Genomic DNA, 26,526 nt, shown 5'->3' with positions numbered 1-26,526 from the left:
TCCTCTCCACTCTGCTTTTACCAATTATCTTCAATCTGGGTCCTCAAGTTACTGACCCACCCACAGGACATAATGCAAGTCTTATGTAGTCATTCCCAAGCCCCTCTGCAAGATACTTACTGAGTAGCTGTCCTGGTACAAACAGCTCAGAAACAGGCACTAAAATTGTCAGTCCCTTGCTCAATTCCAAAAATATATTGCTGCCTGAAAGGGTGGTGGAAGCAAATTCAATAGTAACTTTCAAAAGGGAATTGGATTTATACTTGAAAAAGAGAGATTTGCCTGGCATTGGGGAAAGAGCAGGGGAGTGGGCTAATTGGATATTCTTTGGAAAGAACAAGCACAGGCACTTTGGGGCGAATGATCTTCTGTGTTGTGTGATTCTGTGTATTGCTGCCCACTCATCCAGTCCAGAGTTGTATGTGACTGACAGAAAGCACAAAGAGCTAGCATCAATGATATTGAGTACAAGCTTGCTGAATTCTTGCAAAAATTGTTTAAGAAAAATACAACCCATGAAAGATAATGGTTTTAAAATATATATTTCATTTTTATTGAGGTTTATCATGTTTGTCAAAAGTCTTAATGCTTTACACAAAATAAATTCATTTTACTGTACAGTCACTTAAGTAGGCAAACATATTGTTCCTTTTAAATAAAATTCGCTTTGTTGCTGAGTCATTGTAACCTTTAATCCTCTTAACCTCTTCCACTCAGTTTACATTCAAATTCCACACTGGATATTAGCATTAAGGGACAGATGATTAGCGATCTCCTGAATCTGGCTGGATTCATTATTCCTCAAAAGGACGATGTAACTCCAAACAACATAAAAAGGTAAAGAAGTTACAACCTGTGTTTCTTAAGCATTTGCTACCATGATATATTGAATCACATGGTTCCGAGTCACTAACTGAACAAGAAATATGTGACCGTATTCCAAATCATAACTTAAACAGTATGACCATCTATTTCATTTATTATAATGACTTAGCTAATCGTGTCAAATTATGCTGGAGTGTTCCCTGAGTGGGTGGGATAAGTGGTTGGGTTTGTGTGGTGTTGGCTTAGCCAAAGTTCATGGTTCCATCCCAGGTGTGAGTGACTTTCTTGTATCAATCACAGTATTTAAGAGTGAATTGCAGTCTGCTCGTTTTAACCTAGTCGCTTAGTGCAGGTTATCTGTAAGTTTGAGTTGAAAAAAATAGTGCTTATATGATTGTATTTAAATGGCTTAATTTGAGCAGAAAAACTATCTCAAATTAACAAGCATACTGTAGACAAACGAAAAAATGTTAAAGGATACAATGAGTGAACAGGAAAAAGGGGTTAGGTTAGAGTATTCCAATGTGAATATAGTGCATGGAGAATGGCTGCCTCCTGTGTTGAAATGACTCATTCATAAATGCACAGCAGCCACTTTTTTGATATCTATTTACAAGGGGAATAAATAAAATATGAAAGCGTAAACATTCTTCTGTAGTTACACCGGTAGAGGTATGAGCAGTCTTGCTTGTCCTTTGGCATGGGCTACAGTGCTTCCCAAGATACTTAGAACTGCCAATGCCTGATATCCTTTGTTTCTTAAAATGTTTGTTTCTGTATAGATTTTTAAAAATTAACGTGAGGAAATTTGGTTATACTTTATTTTTTACAATTGGTTCTCCCATTCCTTTCTCTCCATCACCTCAGAAAAACATTTAATCAGAGCCTAACAGGAGTGAGAAAGTGTCAACAGGCGAAATCATCCTGAGGGAAAAAAAATCAGTGAATTCACAGTGCATCACATTATTAATGAGTAAATCGGCCAGCCAGTTCAGGGGGGAGAAAAGTTACAGCATGATATACGAACCTCCAGAATTTGCTGGTTGATCTACGCCTCTTGTCCAGTTACCTTGCACGAAAGGTATCCCTGTTGCTTTTAGGAATGGATGTAGTAAATTGTTCAGAGATTTAAATATTTTTTTCTCTCAGTATGATCTCTTTTCCCTTTTTCCTGATTTGACTCTAACACACCCACTCTAATTTGCTCTCTTATTTCCATCATTCCTCTGTTTCTTTATCAATCCTTAACTCTCATTGGTTAAGCAGAAACATTATGGGTCCCCTCATTCACTGAGGTCCCGGATGCCCTGTTGTCCTCACAGCGCCATTATCTGCTCACACTTGCAGCAAGTTACAGTGCAAATTATATTTCAGCTGAAGGGTTCAAGGAAAAAGTCTACCTTATGGGTGCCCTGCGAGATGCTCCATTCCAGCAAGATTTAGCCCAATATATGAGGTCTGCTCCAATTCTAGTTACTTCTTGTAGCAGGTTATTTTTAAAAAGTGCCTCATCGCCCTCGAATTGAGAATTGACACAAGCTAACATTCTATTTGCGATGCATTTTTATCATATGGTTAATAAAGACAATGGGAAAAATTTTATTTTTTAAATAGTGGCATTTAATAATGGAACTGTTTTTGTTAGAGATATTAATTTTTAATTCCCTCAGCCCCAGTGTTGAAATATTTCCTACTTGTATTTATTGTTTCACCTATTCTTCCAATTAGAATAATGTAGCCTGGATTATTTGGATCAACTATTTATTTATTTTTGTTCTTAAGAATTAAGGTTGGTGATGTAGTCAATTGTGACCTTATTTGAGAAGGAAGGCAAGTCTGGGGAGAGAATATTTTTTCTAAAAATTTAGACTGAAAAATATCAATCTGAATCCAGTTTGGATTTTATTTTAGTAAAAAGGTCAACAATATGGTTTCTGAGCTAATGGCTGCAGACTCAATTTGGCATGTTTGCCATTCGGTCACTTGCTAAAGTCACCAGCCTGTGCCCTGAGGGTGGGGAGGGTTCACTTTATCGAATACAACAGAGGCAACAATGGGAGTGGCCAGGAGTGGTGTTTGTGCCACTGCAGAGGGCTCGATACTCAGTCAGAAGTCCCTGTTCCCCTTTGTTTCCAGTGGATCTTTGGGCACCACTGAATGGGGAGGAAAACTCAACCTCACGTGGCTTCCAACAGCTTAGAAAATTGACAGTTTTATAAGATGCATTTTTTCAGCATAACATGGGGCACTTGAATGCAATGTGCTTCCCTTAGATACCATTTATAATCAATGAAATTGACATCACATGGGAGGGCTGCATTGGCTGGTGGTGGTAGTACTGTAATTATAGAAATCGAGGGTCTTGTAATTGTCTAACTTCTGTCTCTCAAATTTGTGTTTTGAGGTTTAAGTAAGGAGCAGCATTTCATTTTTTACCTAATATGTTAGAGTTCTTGGACACAGTTAAGCACTGGCTTTTCAATTCTAGGATTGGGTTCAAGTCCAGCACAGCATGTGGTGTGAAAGTTTCCTCTTCTGCTAGTTGTTAGTGGCCACGAGCCTACGCAAGACTAATTGGCATTCTCACTCTGAGAGGCCATAGGATGGAAAGTCTGAAAAAAAACTGGTACTGTAGATGTTGAGGCTGATTATTGTTGTTAGAGGGGGATAGAGGGACCTTTATTCTGAATCAACTGTACTGTATCCAAGTGGGGAGTGCGTGATGGTGACTCGGATGGAAAGGGTTCAATTCCTCTGCATTAGTGTCCTTCCCTTGAGCATAATGAATTAAAACTCTTTTGTTCCACAGTACTTCAGCATCCAGGTCAAAAAGCAATGAACTTTCTGCAGATGAGAAACTGAAGCGAGTTTACTACCTGAGCCAGAAATCACCACCTATGGTAATTTAGTTTTTTCACTGCATCATCTGAAGTGCAAAGAGACAAGTTATTATAACCCCGACGTAACTGCTGATCACTATTTATATATGACAAACAATTCCTTCGTTCTGAACCGTCTGAATTCTGCTTGTTAGAGTTTGGTCCTCCTGCCATTTTGCAGCCTGACTGTATATAATTGAGCGGGTGCAGTGAGCTTGCTATCCCATCTTTCATTCTACTCAACAGTGCACTGTTAATAAAATGCTTCAGTTTTTTGCTTTCACCAAAAATTTTGTGACAGCTTTAAGACTTGGGTTCTTGTGTTTTTTCTTTAAAAGAATGTTGCACATCATATCACGTTCTAACTTTGTCTGATTTAGTGTCTGATGAAAGGAATGCTTCTGCTTGTCACTGTCTTCATCACTGTCTTTGATTCTTGGCATGTTAGGTACTCTGGATGCTCATCCACGTCCTATACCTGTTGCAGACTTCTCCCTGGTACATCAGCTCAATCGCTGTTCTCCTCTTGCATGGCCTGGAAAATGTCATGTTAATGTCATTCTGATGAATAGATTTAAGGGCTCTAGGGTTCCTTGGTGCTTAGAGTATAAACTGACTGAAGGGAGGGATGTGTCATTTCTGTGCGTCAATAGGACTGTCAAGGATCATGGAGGTAATCAGACAGGGTTGTACTAATAATTGTTGTTTTCTCAAACTGACCCAAATTCATTTAGCCCCTTTTGAAATCCATTTCCCCTCACCTGACTGGAACCTTTTATGTAATTGTTTTAAGCACTTGTGTTAGTTGAGAAACCCAGGTCTAGGTGATGGATCTGCTATAAGATGTTAAAACATGTCACCAATGTGCAATTCCTAAGAATCCACTTGGAGAACTCAGACCGACAGTCGGTCTACAATAAAGGCCTGCTCAGGTCTGCAAATAAAACCTGACCTGAGCCTGACAGAACCACATCCGACCCGGCCCGAGTCCTTTAATTTTTTCCCGCGCCCGACCCGATCCGACCACCCGAATATAATCAACTATATTGAAGAGGTTGTGCTCTACCTTGGATGGAATCGCTCACTGCAGACTAGTGCGGAGTGTTTCCTGCCTTGACGTCCTGGCTGTCACTGTGTCTGACAAAGCCGGATCCGACCCCAGCCCAAATGCCGGACCCGGAAGAGTGACCCGACCCGACCTAAACCCAACACGTGTCGTCTGGTCCCATCGGTTTTGGGTCGGGTAGCCATGCTCCAGTCTACAATCTAAACATAAACTCTTTCTGTTTACAAATGCTGAAAGATTTGTGTATTTCCAACCTCCTTGTTTTTATTAAAGTCGCAAAGATCATCATTTCATTTTTAACCCTATATCTTTCAGGATTTCTATTCCTCTTTGCTGGACATTCTTACCCCTGACGATATCCGGATGTTAATGGAATCCGAGGATGAGTACAATCGACGGGGACAGTTTGAACGGATCTTCCCCTGCCAGTATTCATCACGTTACCTCCGGTTCTTCGAACAGCCCCGTTACTTCAACATCTTGCTTGACCTGTGGGAACAAAAGTATGGTCAGAACAGAGAGGCAGGTACTGTGAAATGTTTTAAAGTCTTCATCTCAGAAGCAGCTGGCGAAGAAAGTAAAGGATGGGCACCCTTCTGGTAAAGCCCTGTCCCAAATATGCTTTGCTATGTGAAGCAGGTGCTGGTTGTCACTACCAGACCTACTGGGTATTGGTGGGGGTTCATTTTCTGTTATGCATACAGTGGCAACTAGATGGCATTTGAATGTGAAGAAGCCAGGTTCCTACAAAATGGGCTGGGGGAAAAATAAAATTAGGTGAGTGAAAAAGTGGCAAATGAGCTACAATGGAGTTGTAAATGTGAAGTATTTCACATGGAAAGAAAAGTGAATGTTCTGCCTGGTATCAAAATAGTTATCAGTAAAGTTAAAAAGGAGCCAGGCATTTTAGTATACTATTTTTAACATGTCCATCGCTGGAATGACACACCAAATAGATTACTGAGGTGTCTAGCTGTAACACAGTGCAAGTTGGGAATCTCTGCTCTGCAGTGTTCAGGTGGGGATGGTGTTGAAATCTCATCATTGAGATGCATTCTAGCACTGACGACGGTGCAGAAAAGGACCAAGTGGTGATTCCTGATGTTGAGGGTGTGGTAGTGGGGTGACTGAGTTTGAGAACAACCTGTAAAAAGTTGGGTCCTTGAGCTTTGAAAGGAGATAACTGAGAGGTGACACCATGAGGTCATGAGTGGCACAAAAAGATAAACCTGAGACTTTACTGCACAGCTCCGTGGAGAGCCGGCATGGACTCGATGGGCCGAATGGCCTCCTTCTGTGCTGTAAATGACTCTCTGACTCTACTTCAGAGTAAACTGACTTTAGGACCAGGAGATACAAGTGAAAGTTGAAAGAAGTGTCAGGAAGTTCTTTTAAAGTATGATCGACACGTGAGTAGAATCAATGGAACAAAGAACCCAAGAATCATTTAAGAATCTGGTTACTGTGTCAGGATGGGGGAGGCACGATAGGGTCTGAGTGGATAAGCTAGAATAGGCCAAATATCATCTGAATCTTGCATTGTGAATTCAGATTGTAATTTCAGGTGCCTGTACGGAACTTGCGCTGTGGTAAATCTTTCTAAAGCTTTGTTTTATCCTGTGTTCAAATGCTAAATGCAGGGTGTAGATTTGGGATCCTCACTGCATGACTTAATATTTCCTGAGTATTACATAGGATTTACAGCACAGAAAAAGGCCATCTGGTCTATACCTTTATGCCCCACCTAAGACTCCTCCCACTCTACTTTAACCTTATTAGCATATTCTATTATCGCTCATGTTACTTACTTAACTCCCCTTATATCTATTTTTTAACTACCCATGTGGTAGCAAGTTCCACATTTTAACCACCATGTTTCAGTAAGTGAAATTTATTACATAAACAATCTAATGCAGATGTCTATAGCAATGGAAAATTCAAAATTGTACCAAACCACTAGTGTTTATTGAGGATGGCTCATAGTGGTCATGTTTCCTTTAAAAAAAAACGAAATTAGTAGGGAGACAATTGAAATTCTCACCTTTTCAAAAAAAAAAAATCTGCTTTTAAAAAGCAAATGTCGCTGATATTGTCGAATGAGTGGATTTGAGAGAAGCACAAGATTCATTTGGCTCATCCCAGCTCATTCATGCAGAAATAGCCTATAGTCTTTCTGTCACAGCATCCAACTGTCTTTTTAAGCGATTGTTGGGTTTTTGCCTCCACTACCGTAACCCGAAGGCCACCCAAGATTTGATTACTCTATATGTGTTGAGAACTTCCTGAAATCAGATTGGTAAACCAAAGGTTGGGTTAATATCTGAAGGTGTGTGTTTCACCAATCATGTTGGTTCAATTTTGTAATCATTTGGTCCTCTAATTTTGCCCTGGTGCTTTCTCCAAACCATCTCACCCTGTACTCCCCCCAAACCCCCAACATCAGTCAGTTTAAACAAAAATATTGAAAAGTCAAAAACTCTGACTAATATGAAGTTAAGTTTAGTTTTTATATTTTCTTTTTAGACAATACACTGATGCCAGATTCTGTTTTAAAAATTGTCGCACTGCATGACCTGATGTGTGCACAGATTGCTGTAAATCCAGCCAACTGGAAAGGCAGTGTGCACTTATCTTAAAGTATAATTTTGGATGCTAGTTATGATCTGACAATTATACCTTGGAAACAATCTGAGTACACAGTAAACCTTAATGATTCTTTGTATTAAGAAACTGGAGATGGTGATCTGATTTCCTTCTCATATAAGATCTGTGTATTGTTCATACTATAGCCATATTTGTTCAAGTGGTTTATTAACTAGCTTCTGCTAGCAAGCTATACGCATAGCAGCAGATTCCCAGATTCGATTTTCTGCCTGACCACAGCAGCATTGGGGCTCCATTGGCTCAGAGCTAGGAAAACACAAATTACCACAGATTCCTGGCCCCTGAACATTGGCTAAAGATTCCTGCTGAAAAGCGCAAATGACAAGTTTGGGTGTGGCTGCAACCTCCTCTGTCTGGATATAAACATTAAGAATGGCCGATTGAGTGAGATCCCAAAGGATGGCTGGTGCCTGGAAAATGTACCAGATCAAAAACTGCTTTTGCAAGAGAAAGGAAGGAATTTTTTTATTAGTATTTTATTCTATGTTACCATTTATCTTCCTATAGGAATTGATGTGTTGAAAGAATTGAGTTACAGAAGGGTACACCTGGGACTATCTGTTAATCCTGCACATGTTGTGAGTAGTCGCAAACATTGACTTTTTGCAGAGTTCCGTCTGTCACATGCTGTTTTTCTCTTAAAGATCGATCATTCATTTGAATGACAGTGAGCTTTGTATCATGCAAGTTGTTGCTATGATTTAATTGTACAGTGATTTTTTTGTTAACATAGACCCGAGAAGTGAGGGATAACTGTCCTCCACACTGGAAAAATTAGTCACTGCAGGACGATCAACTTGCTACTGGCAGTTGAAAATGCAGATTATTAAAGGTTGAGAATCTTACATCATGTTTCTTAAGTTGTAACATGTGCATCTGTATACTATATCACACGGTTCCATTCTTCTAGCTTTCCTAACTTTAGGCCAGGCTGAGTTGTACCTTAAAATTTAAGTTGTAAATCATTTAGGCAAGCTCCTACCACCAAAATGGCCACCAGACAGTTGAGCCAGTTTAACTCTATTGAGCATAATAGAAGTGCTGTACAGTGTGAAGCGCACAGTGAATGTTGGCAAGACTAAGCTGTTGCTTTCTCAGGTCTGTGCCTTCAGTCATATAGGCCTTTTGGGACATCTTGTGTATAGGACAGATAATTGGCCTGCATGTATGTGATGGCCCGGTCTGGTATTTGACAATTCACTACTGTAAACTGACTTTATGTGAAGTCTCAGCTAGGCCCAACCTAAATTTCAATAGCTTCACTCGTGCCCCGCCTGCCATTCTTTGACTGAAAACAGTTGCTTTTTGTGGTTTTTGACCTTTTTCAGGAGATAGGCCTAAAAGGGAAGGTGAATCCTATTCTGTCTCCTTCTCAAATATGACTGATTTAAAAACTGCGATAAAATCTGAATATACCGGTCATAGAGCAAATCAATCAGCTTCTGAGAGAGAGACCGAGAGAGAAGATAGGTTAATATTTTGTGTAACCCTTCAACTGAACACCTGAAAGTTTAATGCTAATTTTCACTTCCAGAGGCTGATAAATCACATGGGGCCTCTGGCATTTTCCATTTTCATTTCAGATTTCCAATGTTCAGTTCTCATTTCTGCCTCAATTGAGAAGTGCAGCAACACTTGATATTGTAGCAGGCGCTGGGATCTCTGAGGTTGGCAGTCCATCAATTTTAATGTTGAAATTAGCAGCTGCCTTGTAAAGATGGGGCACAGCAAAAGGCTAAAAAAAGTTTTGGGGGGCTTTACTTACTGGGAAAGAGAATGTTAAGGGGCTTTCTAAGATTTTCAAAATTATTAATCATTCTGTGAGAATACATGGTGAGTTTTTTTTTTATTTTGGGGTTAGTGAATTGATAACTAAGGGGAATAGGCTAAGCATGATCACAAAAACGATGGGGAAGTTCTATTCCAGGAAACCAGTTAGTGAAGCATAGAAATGGAGCCAATCTTTACACACTTTTCTGAGCATTTATTTACAGGGGCACAAGTTAATGCCCATCACCTGCATACAATTAAATACAATTAACAGAAGTATTTTTTGCTGACACATTTTGGCATAGTAATATCCAAAAAAGGACTGGAAAGGACTAATTGGTTCACCTAAACATAGAGTTCTTTGCCTCCACCCCCACCGCCCCACCCCACCACCAACTCCTCCTCTACAAGTCACTACATTTAATCAGAAAAGCAAAAACAAGAAGGAAAAAGTCTTTGCGTAATTTAGTGGGGATGAGGAAAAACTCCTGGTTCAGCTCTCTGCAACCCCCAAAGATAATTGAGCAAGTTCCAAGAGACTGCGGCAACATATTATTCACAGCTACTGCTCACCTACCTGTGTAACTAAAGATGGCTTCCACTCTCTGGAGCTCGTCTAACTGATTTTTTGAAGGACTGCAGCGTGTCTACATGATCTGGTGTTCTGTTCCAGAGATTGATGACTTTTCCAAAAATTATTACAGTGGAACCAGCTTAATTGCAACTGCCTCATAAATTGGGATAAAATGAGAATTTCTATAAAGCAGGAAGTGACAAAAGTCAACACAAATCAAGGCTGTCCTGGTGTGTAACAACAACCTATTTGCCTAAATTTTACATGGCAGACTACAGTATAACTTCAAAAAAAAAAGCTGAGGTTCATTACACAAGTGAAGATTTATTAGAACATTTTGCAACATGATCACCAATCAGATTGAGTTATTCTTTCATGGGATGTGGATGGGGCTGTAGCCCTTCAAAAAATCAGTTAGACAAACTCCTGAGAATGGAAGACATCTTTAGTTACACAGGTAGGTGAGCACTGGCTATGAATAAGGGATATTACCCATTCCTAATTGCCCTTGAGAAGGTGGTGGTGAGCCACATTAAGTCTCATTAAAGTGGGATTTCTGCATGTCACTCCTGCATGTAAGGGGGAATTGCAATGAAAGAGTTTTCATAACTTGAAGTATAGGAGGAGAAATGGGAGTTTAGAAATGGTTGCATTAAGATGGGAATTTCAACTGGGCGAGTTGCAAATACATGGGTATGACTGTACTTGCTGGCATCTAACCTGGGGCGGCAGAGTAGTGTTAGCACCGCAGCCTCACAGCTCCAGCGACCTGGGTTTGGTTCTGGGTACTGCCTGTGTGGAGTTTGCAAGTTCTCCCTGTGACCGCGTGGGTTTCCTCCGGGTGTTCTGGTTTCCTCCCACATGCCAAAGACTTGGGGGTTGATGGGTAAATTGGCCATTGTAAAAAAAAAAATTGCCCCTAGTGTTGGTAGGTAGTAGGAGAATTGAGAGAAGGTGGGGTGTGAGAGGGAAAATGGGATTAATGTAGGATTAGTATAAATGAGTGGTTGATGGTCAGTGCAGACTCGGTGGGCTAAAGGGCTGTATCTCTCTATGACCTAACTCTACATTTTTGTATTTTATTATAATGCCCCTAGTGGCTTCCCATCCTATCTAGTTTAAATAATCTATCCACGCAAACAAAATCTGTTCCCTCCTTCATTTCAAAGGCTTCACTCGTATTGCGTCAAACTTTATGCTTCTCCAATGAATACAGCCCAAACGTCCTGAGCTTATCTTGAAAACAAAGTGCTCTAAGACTAGGCGTTGTTCAGGTAGCTCTTGTGGACCTCCTATAGAGCCTTAGGAACCCCAACCTATTGAGGGAACCAAAACTAAGGTCTTATGAAAGGCTAAGTATTATGTTTCTAGTTTTCTACTTGACAGTCCTAGTTATACATCCTACCACCCTATTCGCTTTCCTTATGGCTTCTTGACACTTGCTGTAGACCTTTGGTATTTCATGTTCCCCTGTTCTGGATTACCTAACCAGGGGAAATAATTTTTCTGTATCTGCCCTATCTGTTCTTTCTTCATTTTAAACACCTGCATTCAATCAGCCCTCAACCTTCTATATTCAAGGGAATCGAGGCAGGTTTATGCAATCTGGCTTCATAACTTAACCCTTTAAGCCCCAGTAAGTTCTGGTGAACCTGCACTGTATCCCCTCCAAGGCCAACATATCCTTTCAGAGGTGCAGTGCCCAGACTAAATGTAGCATCCCAGGTGGGCCTGACTAAGGCTTTATACAACAGAAGCATCACTTCCCCTTTATGTTCCAGCTCCCTTGAGATAGATTCATTTTCTATTAGCATTTTAGTTACTTTGCTGATACCTTTTTGTGATTTATGTACATGGACATCCAAATCATTTTGCTCTTCCGTACTTCCTAGTTTCTCACCAGTAGGAGAATAATTTGATATGTCTCTCTTGGATTCAGAATGAATGGACCCATACTTATCCACATGGAACTCAGTTTTTCATACCCATTAATCTGACTGTGCCGCTTTATAAATTGCTGATTCCATCTGAATAACACTGTGTCTCCTAACTTAGTGCCATTTGCAAACTTGCATATACAACACTCTACTGCTGCATCCAAGTCATTGATATATATGGTGAAAAGCTGAGGACCCAGTACATAAACAGTTCCTACAGATTGGAAGGTAGCTAATGTAACCCCACTGTTTAAAAAGGGAGGTAGAGAGAAAGCAGGGAATTACAGACCAGTCAGCCTGACGTCGGTAGTGGGGAAAATTCTAGAGTCCATTATCAAAGATTTTATAGCAGAGCACTTGGAGAACAGTGGTAGAATCAGACAGAGTCAGCATGGATTTACGAAAAGGAAATCATGCTTGACAAATTACTAGAATTCTTCGAGGATATAACTAGTAGAGTTGATGAGGGGGAGCCAGTGGATGTGCTTTATTTGGACTTTCAGAAGGCTTTCGACAGTCCCACATAAGAGATTAGCATGTAAAATTAAAGCGCATGGGATTGGTGGTAGTGTATTGTGATGGATAGAAAATTGGTTGGCAGACAGGAAATAACGAGTAGGATCTTTTCCCGAATGGCAGGCAGTGACTAGTGGGGTACCATAGGGATCGGTGCTAGGACCCCAGCTATTCACAATATATATTAATGATTTAGATGAGGGAACTAAATGTAATATCTCCAAATTTTCAGATGACACAACTCACCCTCCCACCCAGTTTTGTGAGGAGGATGCAGAGAGGCTTCAGGGTGATTTGGACAAGTTAAGTGAGTGGGCAAATGCATGGCAGATGGAGTATAATGTGGATAAATGTGAGGTTATCCACTTTGGTAGCAAAAACAGGAAGGCAGATTATTATCTGAACGGCTATAAACTAAGAGAGGGGAATGTGCAACGAGATCTGGGTGTTCTCGTACACAAGTCGCTGAAGGTAAGCATGCAGGTGCAACAGGTGGTAAAAAAGGCAAATGGTATGTTGGCCTTCATAGCGAGAGGATTCGAATACAGGAGCAGGGATGTCTTGCTTCAATTATACAGGGCCTTGGTGAGGCCACACCTGAAATATTGTGTGCAGTTTTGGTCTCCTTATCTGAGGAAGGATGATCTTGCTATAGAGAGAGTGCAGCGAAAGTTTACCAGACTTATTCCTGGGATGGCGGGACTGACGTATGAGGAGAGATTGAGTCGGTTAGGATTATATTCACTGCAGTTCAGAAGAGTGAGGGGGGATCTCATAGAAACCTATAAAATTCTAACAGGACTTGACAGGGTAGATGCAGGAAGGATGTTCCCAATGGTAGGGGAGCCCAGAACTAGGGGTCATCGTCTAAGGATACGAGGTAAGCCATTCAGGACTGAGGTGAGGCATTTCTTCACGCAGAGAGTGGTGAGCCTGTGGAATTCGCTACCACAGAAAGCAGTTGAGGCCAAAACATTGTATGTTTTCAAGAAGGAGTTAGATATAGCTCTTGGGTTTAAAGGGATCAAAGGATATGGGCAAAAGTGGGAACAGGTTACTGAGTTGGATGGTCAGCCATGATCATAATGAATGGCGGAGCAGGCTCGAAGAGCCGAATGGCCGACTCCTATTTTCTATGTTTACATATTTTCCTCAGTAACAATTTTTATATGAAGTTTTCCCATGTATGTACAGTGGTGAATAACTTGTCATTTCCCGCTAATCGGATTACATTCCCATTATTTGTATTCACCTCCCAACAATGTCACAAGATTATTTCCAATTCCGTGCACTTTCATCTTTGCCAGTAATCTCTGGTACAATATCAACAGTCACCCCACTTGAAATTTCACTAGCCACAGTTGATCCTTCTGCTTAACAGTAATTTCAGTATTGATCATATTTGAGTTACCCCAGGTAAAAATTAAAACCTCTCTTTTTCCTCTCATCAGTGGCACCCACCCAGACTTAATTTCACTCATCAGTCAGACCTCTGCCTGAATGGAGCATGCAAGATGAATCCTTCCCTGCTGAGGTAAGAGCATCACAGGGTGAATCTGAGGTAGGGAAAACCACGGTTGCTACCGTTTGGTACAAAAACTTCAGTTAATGTCTAACCCTTTCTTTTGAGCAAATTGGCTGTGTTGTTTTTTCAGTGATTAATGTAGGGAAGCAAGCTTGGTCAAGTAAACATCACCTTTATTTTTATCCAGTTGTTTTAATTACTGGGACAATTCTCATAAAGGAAAGGACTTTCATTTATGTAGCTGTTTTCAAGACCTCGACTTTCCAAAGTCTTTACAAACAACAAAGTACTTTTGCAGAATAGTCACTGTTATAAGAAATGTACAACCAATTTCCACAAAGCAAGCTCTAAAAAATAGCATAGATAAATGAGCAGATGATCTGTTTTGGTGATATTGGTTCAGCAATTTTAATTGCTTCTCTGCCGCCTGTGCCTTCAACTGCCTAGGCGCTAAGGTCTGGAATTCCCTCCCTAAATTTCTCCACCCCTATACCTCTCTCTCTCTCCTTTAAAACGCTCCTTAATACCCACCTCTGACCAAGCTTTTGACCATCTGCACTAATATCACTTGTGTCTGTGTTAAGTTTTGTGTTATGATACTTCTGGGACATTTTATTACATTAAAGGCGCTATATAAATACAATTTTGATAAATAGTGGCTAGGGCACTCAGAGAATGCCCTTCTTCAAAATAATGCCCTGGAAATGTTTTCATCCACGCGTGAGGGCAGATGGTTTAACGTCTCATCTAAAAGACGGCCTTCCCTCAGTGCTGCACTGGTCAACTTAGATTGTTCAAGGTCCGGCCCCCACTGAATCACAATCGGCCAGGAGTGTTACCACTGAACCAAGGCTGGCGGCATAGTTATAGAGAAAGAATTGCATTTTTTTTTGTTTACGCTACTTTACATGATGCTGCTACTTCACAGCCTCACTGATATCTCTGATAAGTTTACCTGAAACTCAAAATGGAAGTATGTTGTATAAATAGGACACACGTTGAGGGGTGGCTACTTGGTAGAGAATAAACTGCTGTGCTCATGGGCGTCATGGGTCAGTCATAGGTTCTTAAAGTATCCTCTTTCTAATAATAGCTAAATGGGGGAACGGAGAGGCAAAGCTATACAGTCTATTTCATGAGAGACCTTTTTTTTATTCACAGTCGAGAAATGATGCCAAAAAAGAAAATAACAGTGAATCAAGAACCTAATATTACTCCACAGCAACTAGTGGAAATCCAGCAGTCATCCTGATAGCCAACAGACTAGCTGTTACTACAGCTGGCCAGTGGAGTATTCCTAGTTATCCAGCCACCACTTCTGGAAGCGAAGCTTACCTCTGATCCCCGACAGCTTGATCCCATGGATTTAGAAGTCTATCTCAGCTGAGGTAGAGGGCAGGGGGAGCAAAGAAATGACCCCTTGCTGAAAGTAAGCCTGTGCTTCAGCTTTCATTTGTTAAGCACAGATTCTCCTTGATTTGAGTTCTTATGTCTCACCAGCCATTCACCATATTGTAAAATGTACACTATGCATCTAAACAAATCTAAGCCTTGCTGAACTGCCAAATTAAAATGCAGAAATTTTACCAGCTTTCTGTCCCTGCAGCATTTGACTGATATTTAAGAATCTTCATTGAACTCTTGGCAATCCTTTTGCTGCAAAATGCAGGCGAACACAACTGCTGTCTCTCTCCACAGCTAAGTTTTACAGTATGGTGAATGGCTTTACAGTTCATGTGGGAATTCTTTATCTAAATCATCCAAAAAGTGCCTCTAACCTAAACAGTGGAGTGACCTGCAGGAGCACTTAAGATATACAAAGTGGATATTCTCTCCTTCCTAATTTTGATCTATTAATTTTTTTAATTTATTGTTGAGACCTGTTGCACTCTTTCGCCAGGTTATTTTCTTCTCCATTCCTTACTTGTTGCACGGGGCTGTGAAATTGTTCATTGCACTCTACTTGTCACTGATGCAGTGAGTTACCTTGTTAGATTAAAGATTCATTCTTTTATAATGAAGCCTTTGAAACGAAAAATTATGTCACGTAGCTAGAAATTGTTTCTGAAGTCACCTTAACAAAATGTCACTACAGAATATTGCATGAGAGTTCAGTTCTTAAAAGAAAATAGACAATTAGTAAATGCAATGTTTCATCTTGACTACCTTGATGTATTGGTGGGAATCAGTTTTTACAGATTCTACAGTGTCTGCCTATTGGCGGAAGCAGTAGGTAATTCAAACTGATGCTGAAATGGGATCACCTTGCATGGATGAGAACAAATGTGTAATTTTGTTGTCTGGTACCCACTGGTAATGTATCCAGCCCTGTCAGAAGCTATGATGCAGTCAAGGCAGACAAGCCAGTAGGCCGAAGCTTCAGTAGTTTTGGCAAACTGTTCCAGATCAGTGCACTGTTGTGATATGTAAATATTGCTGTTACGGAGATGCTGACCCACAGTACTGCTGCAATATGGAAAAGGATATGCTGTGCATTAACTTTCAGGGTACATTAGATGTTACAAGTACAGGATTTCTCATCTTTCCACTATAGGTTTTGTGCATTCTGCTGTGACTATCAAACTTAATTGTTCATTTTGTGGAGAGTAATTTATTTTCTCCACCATGCACCCCACTACCCCCCCCGCCAAGTTTCCATGCACCTTCCCCAGCTGACAGATGATTTTCAGACCTTTTCTAGGCAGTCCAAAGACTTTCCCCTCCCCACCTCCTGAAGAAGAGTCTAGGCTCTGCTCACTACCTTGATGCTCTGTGTTATTGCAAACCCGTAGGCACACCCCCACTGATAAGCCACCTCGGCTGTTTCTGTTTGGAGATGAGAGGAGTGGAATTCGCATTGAAGCTGTACTGGTCAGTATTTGATTTGACCGACTGGCCATATTGTATGTGTAACCATTCACTCCTTCCCTCACATCGAAGCAACAAAGTGAAGTGGAAGCTGAACTTCTGGTACTTTTCAACCCCACTTAAGAGTGTTTAAGTTTATTCACCATTTCCCAACAATATAGCTGTGTGTGTTGAATTCAGAATTGAATTGAAATGGACAGAATTGGCACCTGATGAATAGGTCTTACAGTGCTTTAAAGCTGCCAAGCAACACACCAGTCAGAAGATTACATCAAAGGAAGAAGCCCTTAGCCAGGTGATAAACAACTTCTGGATTGCTGGAATATTTGCAAGTAAAACAAGTGCCTTGAATGAAAGTAGAAGAGGTGGAACGGGGGACAAATTGGTTGAACAACTTAAAGAACTCTGCAATGTGTACTGGCCTTATGTCATGGAGATGTCTTCTTTTGCTTTCTGGTGCAGGTTTTTTTGACTCTTGTAAATGAACAGTTGAGTGCCTCATATCCATTTTAGTTTCTCCTATCCTGCTTGTATCATCCCTCCCTCAAAAAAAAAATGGGATCTGCCCCAACCCAAATCAGTTGTAGAAGGGAAGCATTTTGGTCTCTTTGAGACCTCCAGAATTGTTGGGGGAAAGTCTTTTTAAAAAAAAAATGGAGCTTCCTATAAAAGAGCTTTTGATTTGTTTTGCATCCATTTTTAACATTTTCCTGACTAAAGCAAACATGAGATCATCAGCTAAAGGAATTGTTGAGTGAGAAAGGGTTAACTTGCATGTAGCTCAACTGCTGCTAAAATGCACGCAGACTCTTTAACGGATGAGTGGCCATGCTGACCACTCGAGTCATGCTGGCACAGTTGTGCACTGGAGTTTTCTGTTGCAGGTAATTCTGTAACTGGTGGCCCCCTCCAGTAAATGTGGTGGTTGCTATACGGCTGCGCTCTCCATTTGATCTGTCTAATAATGAAAATACATTTTTTTTAAAAATAAAATCTGTCAAGATCATAACGATGAGCTCATGCTCAAGCCACTTTTCACCTTAGTCTTTTGCCGTGCGATAAAAGCTTTTGATCATTCTTAAATTATCTTGTGTATATACCAGTTTTAACATGTTTACAAGTTTGCTGAGCATTATGGGTAAAAGTAACTCTAACCACCTGTGAAATGATAACTGAAAGGCGATAGCTGCCTTGTGGGATTTCTGATATGCTTTGGTTTAATAATGGTAAGCCCTTTGTTGCAAGAACAATTAGTGATGTGCGCCACATACTAGCTTCCATTTTCCCCTTAAGGTAATTGACAGAACTGCATTGTGGCAATAATTCAAATAAATAATCTGCTATTATGGACATTTGTGTGCATGTTACTTTAGCAATCTATGACTTAATGGTGAAATGTTGCATTGGCTTAAACCTAGCAATCCTAGTAATGTAATAGCAGTAACTTTGAATCCACACCCAGTTTTGCTGTTTTAAATTGTATCCAGCCTATACTATTTCCTGCTTGTCCATTGCCCGATCTGCTGAAAAAGACTATGCAAGAAATCCTACAAGGGTCTGGGTATCACTTGATTTAACCCATTTTTATAAGGAATTGTTTACAAGACTGGTACGGCCTGTGAATTCCTGAAATTGTTCAGTCTTTGTTTTTCCTTCTGTGGGTTCTGTGGCAACCCTACTTCACGGCCTGCTATAGCACTGACTCCAGCACCAATAGAGAGCTCTGGCCACAGGGACCAGTGTTCTGGGAAAAGCAAGGAGAATAGATGCCTTTCTCAAACTGTGATACATGTTTACTGAGAAGCAATTTTATAATCATTCAAAATCTGTTTTGAGTTAAACAGATATTTTATAATGAGAATTACTAATAGAGAACTATGTTGTATATTCTGGCACTTGTCTGCTGTCACTATGTTTACCTATTTCATTAATGTCTCTGGGTCTGTTTAAGATTGGTTTCTAAAAATAATGCAGGAAACTGTCGAGAGACTGCAGTTTGGGGCTGAGCAATAATTTAAGAATCCTAATAAAGATATCTTGCAGTTAATGTTGTTGAATGTCTTGTCTATTGCCCATTTCTTCATTGTTTCCAATACCACCCCAATGACGCATCCTATCCTGAAGCAAATGATAAATCATACAAATTAGGAACGGGAGTAGGCCACTCGGCTCCTCGAGCTTGCTTTGCCATTCAACAAGATCATGGCTAATCTGATTGTAACCTCAACACATTACTGCCTACCCCTGCTATATCATGTGTTAAATGATAAGCAAGTAAGTTAGCTTGGCCTCTGCATGGTAAAAAGCTGAGGCTCCAGTACAGATTTGTGGGAACGACCACTTGTTACAACTTGCCTATCAGACTATGTTCCCTTTATCCCTAATCTGTCTCCCATCCAATGTTCAACCAATGTCACAAGGCTGCCTCCAATCTTGTGCTTTAAATTTTGCCAATAATCTCTTGTACAGAACTTTATATGGACTTCCAGAGAACATTGGATAGATGGACGTTCCCTGGTGTGCCATGTTAGTGACCTCAAAAAAAAATCAACTAGATTAGTCAGACATGCACTACCCTTCACAAATATATGCTGATGCTCTGATCAACCGAGTGCTTAGTCACTCCCCACTGATGATGTGTTCCAGTAACTTCTTCACAACTGATGTTAGAATGACCAGTCAATAGTTACCTGGTTTCCCTCCTGCCTCCCTTTTTAATTAATGGGACTAGGCCACACATTCACTGCTCTGGCATGCTGGCCACAAGAGAGGACAATGTATTTTTTACAAGTTTAAAAAAAACATTAATTAGAATAAAATCCTTGTTAGATTTCAATCACACACATTTATCGTGTGCCCTTAACTTGAAGACCCAAACCTCATTGGATAGTTCTTGTGTCTATTTGGCCTTCCCACACAATAGAAATGTTTGTTTGACTTTGTTGAAGAATGAGCTTTAAATTCTCTTGCACCTTTTATGTTAGGGTATCCTAAAGTGCCTCACAATGAATGAAGTACACTTGAAGTGTAGTCACTCTTGGAATATAGGGAATCATGGTAGCCAGATTAGGCATAGCAAGGTCCTACTGCCACCAATGAGATAAATGACCAGGTAAAGTGTATTTGTGATGGTGATTGAGGAATAAGTGTTGGCCGGAATACCTGGAGAAACCTACACATCTTTGAACAGGATCTTTTATGTCCACCTGAGAAGTTCGATGAAGCAGGACAGCACCTTTAAAAGTGTAGCACTGATACATCAACCTCAGTTGGACTTGACCTCTGACTGATGAGTGCTACCCACTGAGCCAAGGATGAAATTGTAAATGAAACTGATCACTTCTAGCAGAAGAAATTAGTGCAATATTACCAAAAATTAATATGAAAAATTGTCACTTGGACAAGGCACTGTAAGGTTTCCAGCATTCTTCAGGTAAACTTCAAGAGACATGGGGAGCTGGATTTCTGGTTGAGTAGTTAAGGTACAGAACTCAATGTTATAGTGCTAAGTATAGATACAGCGAATCTGGTACCAATCCTGTTTGAATATTGAAATTGACATCTGTTGAATACAGCCATCTTGAGCTGATAATGCTAGGTCTATTGGTGGTTAAGAAGAAATTTCGCAGGTTCCAAGCCTTATTTTTTTAAGATAAATTTACTCATGCAGATCTTTTGATGTTGCAAAGGCACCTAAGGTTGTTCCAGTAATTGCAGGCAGGGATCCACCATCAGGGCCAAAGATGTGCTTCCCATCTTGTAATTAGCATTGGAGATATGCTCAAAGGAAGCTAAAGCGAATGAGAATTCTGGTTGCCCAACACCGTTTTCATTACCAGTTACAGCATATATGCTTTCCCTTATAAACCCAGTTAGAGGAGGACCTTCTCTTCTAGCTTCCCACTTGATTGAAGGAGCTGATCATATTTAGTGTTACTTTGTGCAATGCCTTTTCCTCCCCCTCCACTCACACCTCAACTCTGATGAGGGAGGAACAAAGGGTGTTTTACAGACTAAGCTCAATGGTGATAGATATTCTTCTTCTTTGGCCTCCTTATCTCGAGAGACAATGGATACGCGCCTGGAGGTGGTCAGTGGTTTGTGAAGCAGCGCCTGGAGTGGCTATAAAGGCCAATTCTAGAGTGACAGGCTCTTCCACAGGTGCTGCAGAGAAATTTGTTTGTCGGGGCTGTTGCACAGTTGGCTCTCCCCTTTCGCCTCTGTCTTTTTTCCTGCCAACTGCTAAGTCTCTTCGACTTGCCACACTCTAGCCCCGCCTTTATGGCTGCCCGCCAGCTCTGGCGAACGCTGGCAACTGACTCCCACGACTTGTGATCAATGTCACAGGATTTCATGTCGCGTTTGCAGACGTCTTTAAAGCGGAGACATGGACGGCCGGTGGGTCTGATACCAGTGGCGAGCTCGCTGTACAATGTGTCTTTGGGGATCCTGCCATCTTCCACGCGGCTCACATGGCCAAGCCATCTCAAGCGCCGCTGACTCAGTAGTGTGTACAAGTTGGGGATGTTGGCCGCCTCGAGGACTTCTGTGTTGGAGATACGGTCCTGCCACCTGATGCCAAGTATTCTCCGGAGGCAGCGAAGATGCAATGAATTGAGACGTCGCTCTTGGCTGACATACGTTGTCCAGGCCTCGCTGCCATAGAGCAAGGTAATGAGGACACAGGCCAGATACACTCAGACTTTTGTGTTCCGTGTCAGTGCGCCATTTTCCCACACTCTTGGCCAGTCGGGACATAGCAGTGGAAGGCTTTCCCATGCGCTTGTTGATTTCTGCATCTAGAGACAGGTTACTGGTGATAGTTGAGCCGAGGTAGGTGAACTCTTGAACCATTTCCAGAGCGTGGTCGCCAATATTGATGGATGGAGCATTTCTGATGTCCTGTCCCATGATGTTCGTTTTCTTGAGGCTGATGGTTAGGCCAAATTCATTGCAGGCAGCCGCAAACCTGTCGATGAGACTCTGCAGGCACTCTTCAGTGTGAGATATTAAAGCAGCATCGTCAGCCAAGAGGAGATAGATATAACTTGATGAATAGCCACTAGAATGAGATACTAGATGAATGCCACCTAGCAAGATACAGCATCTTCAGGAAAAAGGGAAAAGCACAGTCAGTATTTATATTCTTTGTCATGCTCATGCAATGCGAATTTATAGTCATAGAGTTATACAGCACAGAAACAGGCCCTTAGGCCCATCGTGTTCGAGCCAGCCATCAAGCTCCAATCTATTCTAATCCCATTTTCCAGCAGTAGCCTTGTATGGTATGGTGTTTCAAGTGCTCATCTAAATACTTCTTAAATGTTGTGAGGATTCCTGCCTCTACCACCCCTTCAGGCAGTGTGTTCCAGATTCCAACCACCCTCTGGGTGAAAAAATTTCCTCAAATCCTCTCTAAACCTCCAGCCCCTTACCTCAAATCTATGCCCCCTGGTTGTTGACATCTCCGCTAAAGGAAAAAGTTTCTTCCTATCTACCCTATCTATGCTCATAATTTTATATACCTCAATCAGGTCCCCCCTCAGCCTTCTCTGCTCAAAGGAAAACAACCATGGCCTATCCAGTCTCTCTTCATAGCTGAAATGCTCCAGCCCAGGCAACATCCTGGTGAATCTCCTCTGCACCCTCTCCAGTGCAATCGCATTCGTTCTATAGTGTGGTGTCCAGAACTGTACACAGTACTCCAGCTGTGCCCTAACTAGGGTTTTATGCAGCTCCATCATAATCCCCCTGCTCTTCCATGCCTCGACTAATAAAGGCAAGTATCCCATATGCCTTCAGTGATCTATGGATAAGTACACCAAGGTCCTCTATACTTCCTAGGGTCCTACCATCCATTGTATATTCCCTTGCCTTGTTAGTCCTCCCAAAATGCATCACCTCACACTTCTCCGGATTAAATTCCATTTGCCACTGCTCTGCCCATCTTACCAGCCCATCTATATCGTCCTGTAATCTAAGGCTTTCCTCCTCACTATTTACAACGCCACCAATTTTCGTGTGTCATCTCCGAACTTACTAATCATACTTCCTATAGTCACATCTAAATCATTAATGTACACTACAAACAGCAAAGATCCCAGCACTGATCCCTGTAGTACACCACTGGTCACAGGTTTCCAATCACAAAAACAACCCTCGACCATCACCCTCTGCCTCCTGCCACTAAGCCAATTTTGGATTCAATTTGCCAAATTGCCCTGGATCCCGTGGGCAATCTCCCATTTTTAATAATCTTGCTGAAGTCCATGTAAACTACATCAACTGCTTTACCCTCATCTACACACCTAGTCACCTTGAAAAATTCAATCAAATTTGTTAGACATAATTTCCCCCCCCCCCCAACCCCCGACAAAGCCATGCTGACTATCCTTGATTAATCCCTGCCTCTCCAAGTGTAGATTAATCCTGTCCCTCAGAATTTTTTCCAATAGTTTCCCTACCAATGATGTTAGACTCACTGGCCTGTAATTACCTGGTTTATCCCTGCTACCCTTCTTGAATAATGGTACCACGTTTGCAGTTCTCTGGCACCTCTCCTGTGGCCAGAGAGGATTTGAAAATGTGTGTCAGAGCCCCTGCTATCTCCTCCCTTGCCTCACATAGCATCCTGGGATACATCTCATCTGGGCCTGGGGATTTATCCCACTTTTAAGCCTGCTAAAACCACTAATACCTCCTCCCTTTCGATGCTAATTTGTTCAAGTATATCACAAACCCCCTCCCTGATCTCTACACCTACCTTGTTCTTCTCCATAGTGAACACAGATGAAAAGTAATCATTCAAAACCTCATTTACGTCCTCTGGCTCCACACACACGTTGCCACTTTGGTCCCTAATGGGCCCTACTCTTTCCCTGGTTATCCTCTTGCCCTTAATATACTAATAAAATGCCTTGGGATTTTCCTTTATCATGCCCACCAGTGTTTTTTCGTGCCCCCTCTTCGCTCTCCTAATTACTTTTTTAAGTACCCCCTACACTTTCTATACTCTTCTAGGGCCTCCACTGTTTTCAACCCCCTGAAACTGCCATAAACCTTTTTTTTTCTTTATCCAATCCTCTCTATCCCTTGACATCCAGGGTTCCCTGGACTTGTTGGTCCTACCCTTCACCTTTACGGGAACATGTCAGCCCTGAACTCACTATTTCCTTTTTGAATTACTCCAACAGGTCTCATGTAGACTTTCCTACAAGTAGCTGCTCCCAGTCCACTTGGACCAGATCCTGTTTTATATTGAAATCAGCCTTCCCCCAATTCAGTACCTTTATTTCCAGTCCCTCTTTGTCCTTTTCCATAACTGCCTTAAATCTTAGAGTTATGGTCACTATCCCCGAAATGCTGCCCCACTGACACTTCTACCACTTGTCTGCCTTCATTCCCTAAGATTAGGTCCAGTACCGCCCCTTCTCTTGTAGACTTTCTACGTTCTGGCTCAAAAATCTCTCCTGTACGCACTTTAAGAATTCCATCCCCTTTAAGCCTATTGCACTAAGACTATCCCAGTTGATATTGGGGAAGTTGGAATCCCCTATTATTATTACCATATTATTTTTACACCTTCTGAGATTTGCCTACATATCTGCTCCTCGATCTCTCCCTGACTGTTTGGATTCTGTAGTACACTCCCAGCAAAGTGATTCTGCACTTTTTGCTTTTAAGTTCTACCCATATGGCCTCATTTGAGGAACTTTTTAAGATATCATCCCTCCTTACTGCAGTGCAATGTCACCTCTTTTACAACATCCACCACACCCCCCCCCCCCCCCAAACCCCCCATCACGCCTGAAGGTTCTATACCCTGGAATATTGAGATGCCAGTCCTGCCCTTCCCTCAACCATGTCTCTGTGATAGCAATAATATCATATTCCCTTGTGTTCATCAATGCCCTCAATTCATCTGCCTTACTTGTAAGACTCCTTGCATTAAAATAGATGCAATCCAGCCTTGCATTATTCGCTTGTGCCTCAACAGGTCTATATTTGCTCTGCCTTCCAGACTGACTTAGTTTCTTTTCTACATTTGGCTGTGCATCACTGTACCTCCACTCTGTATCCCACCCCACTGCCCCCGCCCCCCCCACCCCGCCAAATTACTTTAATCTGCTACCTAGCTCCCTAAATTTTTGTTGCAGGACCTCATCCCTCTTTCTACCTATGTCGTTGGTACCAATGTGAACCACGACCTCTGACTGTTTACCCACTCCTTTCAGAATGTCCTGCAGCTGCTCTGTGACATCCTTGACCCTAGCACCAGGGAGGCAACATACCATCCTGGAGTCACATTTGCGGCCACAGAAACGCCTATCTGTACTCTTTTCTTTTGGGCCTCCTTATCTCGAGAGACAATGGATACGCGCCTGGAGGTGGTCAGTGGTTTGTGAAGCAGCGCCTGGAGTGGCTATAAAGGCCAATTCTGGAGTGACAGGCTCTTCCACAGGTGCTGCAGAGAAATTTGTTTGTTGGGGCTGTTGCACAGTTGGCTCTCCCCTTGCGCCTCTGTCTTTTTTCCTGCCAACTACTAAGTCTCTTCGACTCGCCACAATTTAGCCCTGTCTTTATGGCTGCCCGCCAGCTCTGGCGAATGCTGGCAACTGACTCCCACGACTTGTGATCAATGTCACACGATTTCATGTCGCGTTTGCAGACGTCTTTATAACGGAGACATGGACGGCCGGTGGGTCTGATACCAGTGGCGAGCTCGCTGTACAATGTGTCTTTGGGGATCCTGCCATCTTCCATGCGGCTCACATGGCCAAGCCATCTCAAGCGCCGCTGACTCAGTAGTGTGGATAAGCTGGGGATGTTGGCCGCTTCAAGGACTTCTGTGTTGGAGATATAGTCCTGCCACCTGATGCCAAGTATTCTCCGAAGGCAGCGAAGTTGGAATGAATTGAGACGTCGCTCTTGGCTGGCATACGTTGTCCAGGCCTCGCTGCCGTAGAGCAAGGTACTGAGGACACAGGCCTGATACACTCGGACTTTTGTGTTCCGTGTCAGTGCGCCATTTTCCCACACTCTCTTGGCCAGTCTGAACATAGCAGTGGAAGCCTTACCCATGCGCTTGTTGATTTCTGCATCTAGAGACAGGTTACTGGTGATAGTTGAGCCTAGGTAGGTGAACTCTTGAACCACTTCCAGAGCGTGGTCGCCAATATTGATGGATGGAGCATTTCTGACATCCTGCCCCATGATGTTCGTTTTCTTGAGGCTGATGGTTAGGCCAAATTCATTGCAGGCAGACGCAAACCTGTCGATGAGACTCTGCAGGCATTCTTCAGTGTGAGATGTTAAAGCAGCATCGTGAGCAAAGAGGAGTTCTCTGATGAGGACTTTCCGTACTTTGGACTTCGCTCTTAGACGGGCAAGGTTGAACAACCTGCCCCCTGATCTTGTGTGGAGGAAAATTCCTTCTTCAGAGGATTTGAACGCATGTGAAAGCAGCAGGGAGAAGAAAATCCCAAAAAGTGTGGGTGCGAGAACACAGCCCTGTTTCACACCACTCAGGATAGGAAAGGGCTCTGATGAGGAGCCACCATGTTGAATTGTGCCTTTCATATTGTCATGGAATGAGGTGATGATACTTAGTAGCTTTGGTGGACATCCGATCTTTTCTAGTAGTCTGAAGAGACCACGTCTGCTGACGAGGTCAAAGGCTTTGGTGAGATCAATGAAAGCAATGTAGAGGGGCATCTGTTGTTCACGGCATTTCTCCTGTATCTGACGAAGGGAGAACAGCATGTCAATAGTCGATCTCTCTGCACGAAAGCCACACTGTGCCTCAGGGTAGACGCGCTCGGCCAGCTTCTGGAGCCTGTTCAGAGCGACTCGAGCAAAGACTTTCCCCACTATGCTGAGCAGGGAGATTCCACGGTAGTTGT

General features: G+C 42.1%; 1 protein-coding gene across 4 annotated transcripts in view; it reads left to right on the top strand.

Moving 5' to 3' along the window:
- The window catches only part of ttll4 (tubulin tyrosine ligase-like family, member 4), an 88,417-nt gene extending 69,746 nt beyond the window's left edge, over window positions 1-18,671 (top strand). For 3 of the 4 annotated variants that reach the window (XM_068034822.1, XM_068034823.1, XM_068034821.1), the window contains 6 exons: window positions 718-837; window positions 3,635-3,725; window positions 5,086-5,296; window positions 7,942-8,012; window positions 13,683-13,765; window positions 14,918-18,671. In XM_068034822.1, coding sequence (XP_067890923.1) covers window positions 718-837; window positions 3,635-3,725; window positions 5,086-5,296; window positions 7,942-8,012; window positions 13,683-13,765; window positions 14,918-15,008 — 667 coding nt within the window. In that variant the 3' untranslated portion in view covers window positions 15,009-18,671. Of the gene's footprint in view, window positions 1-717; window positions 838-3,634; window positions 3,726-5,085; window positions 5,297-7,941; window positions 8,013-8,167; window positions 8,267-13,682; window positions 13,766-14,917 lie in introns of those variants that run through there. The other variant, XR_010975294.1, reaches the window with a different exon arrangement.
- Window positions 18,672-26,526: the final 7,855 nt, after the last annotated feature.

The sequence above is a fragment of the Heterodontus francisci genome, chromosome 7 (genome assembly GCF_036365525.1).
Source record: "Heterodontus francisci isolate sHetFra1 chromosome 7, sHetFra1.hap1, whole genome shotgun sequence".
Classification (NCBI taxonomy): domain Eukaryota; kingdom Metazoa; phylum Chordata; class Chondrichthyes; order Heterodontiformes; family Heterodontidae; genus Heterodontus; species Heterodontus francisci.
Note: the sequence above shows the minus strand (reverse complement) of the source record. Positions and strands in the feature narration are given on the sequence as shown.